Below are 5,000 nucleotides of genomic sequence, written 5' to 3'. Positions count from 1 at the left end.
TTCTTGGTTTTGTCATAGACTGCGCTTGAATGTCTAAGCTTTAGCGTGACGTGGTATTTACATGACGGCCGAGTTGATTAAAATTAAGTGACTTATTTCGGGGAATATGGCTGTCTGAACAGTTCCGGTATTGGAAAAATTATCATTTTATTGTTTTTTAGTTCTTCGAGAGATAAACTTACGCTTTTGTAGCAAAACTCAGTGACAGATGTTTTCTAAGTTTACAAATCTCTATAAATTTGGGAAAACGCTTCTTCGCATGACTTGCATAAGAAAAATTGCCGCTGACCTACGCATGAAACTCCATCGCCGATCACGCCATCATTGCACGCGCAGTTATAGCTCCCCTCAGTATCTGTGCACGTGGCGTCCACGTGACAGTCATTACTTCCTGTTGCACATTCATCTATATCTGGGTAAACGAAATATAATGCATAGTTAGCAATTATCTACTAGAACTCGTCATAAGTACTGAGGGTCAGCTTTCGCTACTTCGGTCTGATAGGAATCAGTATCTTGAACAAACGAACTAAGAACTAAAAAAATTAAATGTCCTCATGTCTGATGTGAAGTAATTTGCAACTCCTGGTTTACTATCTTTAGTTCCAGTGTTTTGAACACGCCTGCATGCCCGCCCCCTCCCCCTCCAACGTATGTATTTTCCCATGTTTTCGTGAATTATTAGCATGAGTATGAATGGAGGAACTAGGAAATTTCAAAAAATAATGAAATAAATAAAGTCAAAGAAGGTACGCAAGAACACGCCTCTTGTTTTAGTAAAAACGCCTGCTTGATCTATGCCTTTCATTCCTCACTTCTACCTGTGCATACGAATATCAAGGTTAAAATAACATAAGAAATGATCGGCTCTTACTTTGGCATATTTTACCATCTCCAGAAAATCCTGTCTTACAAATACAGGTGAATGAGCCCGCAGTGTTGCTGCAGAAAGCGTCAGCGGAACAGTCATGTGATCCAGAGAGACATTCATTGGAATCTAAATTTTTTTGAGAAGAAATACCTTCTGCATAAAATGATGTTTCTTGTTGACCTTTACATTTCTCTTTTCAACGCATTCAGTCTAAAGCTATAAATATTAATTCACTAACTGACTAACAATCCATCGATCACGCTGTAACTGATAAATGGAGTGTTGATTATTTTTTGGAAAACAGGGTTACGGCCCAATAAAATCACAAATATACAAGGAAACGAACTGAAATTCAATTTCAGAGATAACAATAAAGAGAAAGAAATATAAGGGGGATATGATTGAGAATGAGTGATACGAATTTGGAATAGCAGGATGCCTTTTTTGTATGAACAACTCTCAGTTCCTGTTTTAAACATTGACTACTCTTGGTCAGGAAGACCCTTTTCTTTTTTACATACCTTTTTCGCAGTTTTGTATTTCAGGCCAGTTAGATGGACACACGCAGTGGAGCCGACCTTGATGATTGGCTACACAGGAAGCAGCAGGAGGGCAAGAGATATCACCACACAACTTCTGTTGAAAACAAATTAGGCCGGCTGTCTTAAGCCATGAATCCAAGTCTGGCTTATAACGGGGTTTAGTGAATAGAAAATTCAAAACACTTGCAAACGGAAAGAAGTGTTATCTCGCGATATATGCAGCTTGTTTTCCCTTATCCTTAACTTTGATATAGAAGTGGAATAACTTCAGTTTTCCTTTTACAAACGCTAGTTTTTAATTTTAATTTACCGAATATCAGTTTGTGTCACATAAATTCACTCTTCACGATTTGAGCAATTATGCAAGGTAAAAGTGTTAACTGCTGGTAGGTTTAGCAGTTTACCAGTGACATTATTGACAAAGCTTGCCCCACTGAGGAATATTGGTCGAACTGAATCAGAGAGCTCCAGATTTCGATTCAAATCCAGTGCTCTGAACTGCTCAACCACTGCGCGTCTAGGGGTTTTCACTAGAGTGCATTTTAGTTTATATGGTGATGGTGAATAATCCTTTTTTTAACTTTTCGCAATCAAGTTGGGTAGTATTTTAATAGTATACTTACAACCGCTGGGTGATACGAGAAGCCTTTCTTGAATACCAAATCTTCCGGATGTTGATAATGATCTGAGACACTCAGCTCACATACAAACTTGTCCCCAGATCCCATCGTTCCAAGATTGTACGATAAGCATGTTTGCTCCAAATAACACTTCATTTGACAAAAGTCATTGTCATCCATCAATATCGACCTTATCACGTGATGTTCTAAATATCTGTCTTCCTCGGGTGCAGTAAACTTTAGAACTCTGCAAGTATCTAAGCCCATAATATTATCACATATTAAAGAAAAAACACGAACAACTCTACTGAAGTGTAACAAACACGTTACGGCAAGTGCTTTTGTCAACTTCATTGTGAATTTAACATAAGATGAACAGGCTTAGATAGTAAAATGAGAAGACGATGGCAGAAATTATTTGTTTTCAAGTTAAGAGTGTTAAGTTTTTCTTTTAAAAATGTCTTTCATCAATTTTGTGCGGAGTGTGGTATTGAGTACGTTACACCAAATTGTTTCGTTTTATTGGCAAATGAAGTAGCTGAAATAGAAGGTTAGGCATTAACCTTATGAAACCAGCACACAGTTAGGTAAATATCTGGCTTATTGAAACCCCTGACGTGAAGTAAACCCCGACGCAGCGAATAATCAACGCGGGATTCTTTTAAAGCAAGATATGTTGATTTAGGTTAAGGCGTTTCATTGTGGAAATACGTAATTATACACCTAAATTTCTTAGCACGAAACAGAGGGAAACTCTTCCTGCTATATCATAAATTTCAAACAGCACGAGCGGGCATCGAGAGGTCAGAAAGAAAAACAGAAAACGCAAAGCAATTAAAACACAAATAAAGTCAGTTATATTAAACTGGCTCCGCTCTTAGTAGCATTTCTGAGAGTATTTACGAAACACTCACATAAAACAACAAATCCAGCCAATGTTTCATGCTATTCTGGGAATATATGATTCAGTTTTGTTGAAGAACTGAATTCTCATAATAGTCCAAGAAAGCGCGCTTGTTAGAGTTAAATATTTTTTTTGTTTCTCTTTTAATTTAAGAAAGCTAATCTACTTGCGAGTTAAAGCTCTTTCGTAATAAAATTTTATGTTTACCTACTGAAAAAGTTTAATATCATGACGGTTTAAATTTTTGCATACGAAGAGCTGTATTAAAACCCCACACACACAGTTATATTTTCTGGAACACTTGGAAGTCAATGATACAGGGCAAGAATTTTGCATCAGTAAAAATCTAGAAATGAAGTGTTTGTTACTAATCTTTTAAAATGACAACAACGAAACGGCCAATTTGACACAAGTGTTAAAAACCAGCATAAACAGACACAGTCAAGCTAAATTGGCTCACCTTCAGAACAGGTCCAGACAGCAAAAAGCAGCGTCAAAACATTCGCAGTAAAGAAGGTAGTCGTTGCCATTTAAGCGGCAATTCTGAAGAAATTAAAGATAAGAAAGTGTGCTTCTTAAGAAAAGAAAGTGTGCTTCTCAAGAAGTGACCTCAATTTTGTTTCATTGCAAAACATATGGCTCAAGCCCAATTTTGGCATACTGATTAAAGTTCTACGCAAATAGTAGACAACAATGGGACATTTTAGCAAAACAATAGAAATTAAGCCTCATCTTTGTCACCAGTTTGGTAAGTTATCATTTGTATGCGAGTGCAATCAAGGAATTACGCTACGAGTAATATTCCAAAAGTCTCCCGAGTGCGAGTATAAATTTTTAATTGCTCGAGCTTTCACATGATTACCCATTTATCAAGCGACCAAGAAAATAAGAACGCGCGCGCTCTAATTTGGGCTGCGGTACAAATTCAAAATTAACGATGCTTTGACCAGCTATCTGAACCAATAACAAATGGATTAATTTCATCAGTCATACAACAAACGCCGAGGTTTAATACATCTAAGAATAGCTACAGTTCATTTGCATAAGTAGAATAAGCTAATAAAATTGCTGGAAGGAAAATATTCAATCGTTGCCAAATTCTCGGACCATGCCAAAAATTTAATGATTCTTAAAAGTAAACGTATCCAATAAGGAGCAAATAGTTGCTATGCTGTTCTAGTTTGCATGCGACCACCAGCAGCTGAAGTTAATGAGCACAGAACATTGTCAAACGGTCATTGATAGGCTCCTACAGAAGGTTCAATAAATATCGAGCGAAAATCCGAATGTTCGTTCACTTTGTTAAATGTTTCATTTTTCTAAAAGTATCATTCAAAAGCTCATACTGATTTTCAACTATTTTGTTAAAAGCCAATAGTACTTCCCTTACGCTTACTTTGCAGCCAATCTATATCTGTCTTGTATTGAAAGTGATGTAACAAACATACTAAGAACCTCGTGTGACGTGTAATCATCCCCCCACCCCCCCACCCCCCCCCCAAATATAGGCTTTTTCCAGAACAACCCATACTCATATCACACGAGAACGTTTCAATGCTCAGCGCGGCGGGTGGTGTCGCAGTCACCTATCAAAACAAAGGCCTTTACGAACGAAAAAATAAAAGACCGAAGGAGATTAGCTCACCAGGTCTGGCATGCCTACCCTGAACAATCTTTATTTCCCAGCAAGGATTGAAAGCTCACGCCGGGTAAATATTTTTTCTGCACAGAAAATGTGCCAGGTGGCTCAAATTATAACGTTGCAGCTTTGGAGACACTTCAAGTTGAGCTAAGTTCATGAAAAACGAGGAACTGTAGATATATTTTTGACAGTAATAAACTTTTATTAGATGAGATCTTGTTCCCCACTACATTTTATCCGTTATGAAAGAATTGTTGAATAAACGGAAATATTAATGTGTTTAGCTGTTGACTTAAGGTTTTCGCTCTAACGACGAGGATTTTAGGAGCTGCATAGTACCCTGCCTACTCGATTCTACTTGGGCACACTTTTAAAGACGGAGAAATCCGCGATTCGTAATCAACTATCATGCTATATTGAA

At 37.4% G+C, this 5,000-nt stretch overlaps 1 protein-coding gene across 2 annotated transcripts in view; it reads right to left on the bottom strand.

Annotated features, from left to right (window-relative positions):
- The window catches only part of LOC137979226 (sushi, von Willebrand factor type A, EGF and pentraxin domain-containing protein 1-like), a 14,427-nt gene extending 10,714 nt beyond the window's left edge, over window positions 1-3,713 (bottom strand). The window contains exons 1-5 of one of the 2 annotated variants that reach the window (XM_068826433.1): window positions 3,398-3,713; window positions 2,037-2,290; window positions 1,393-1,507; window positions 875-997; window positions 290-412 (exon numbers count right to left, since the gene is read on the bottom strand). In XM_068826433.1, the coding sequence (XP_068682534.1) occupies window positions 290-412; window positions 875-997; window positions 1,393-1,507; window positions 2,037-2,290; window positions 3,398-3,467 (685 nt within the window). In that variant the 5' untranslated portion in view covers window positions 3,468-3,713. The remainder of the gene's footprint in view (window positions 1-289; window positions 413-874; window positions 998-1,392; window positions 1,508-2,036; window positions 2,291-3,397) is intronic. The other variant, XM_068826434.1, reaches the window with a different exon arrangement.
- Between the last annotated feature and the right edge of the window lie 1,287 nt (window positions 3,714-5,000).

Source organism: Montipora foliosa, chromosome 12 (assembly GCF_036669935.1).
Source record: "Montipora foliosa isolate CH-2021 chromosome 12, ASM3666993v2, whole genome shotgun sequence".
NCBI lineage: Eukaryota > Metazoa > Cnidaria > Anthozoa > Scleractinia > Acroporidae > Montipora > Montipora foliosa.
The sequence above is the reverse complement of the archived record's forward strand: the minus strand, read 5'-3'. Positions and strand labels throughout refer to the sequence as shown.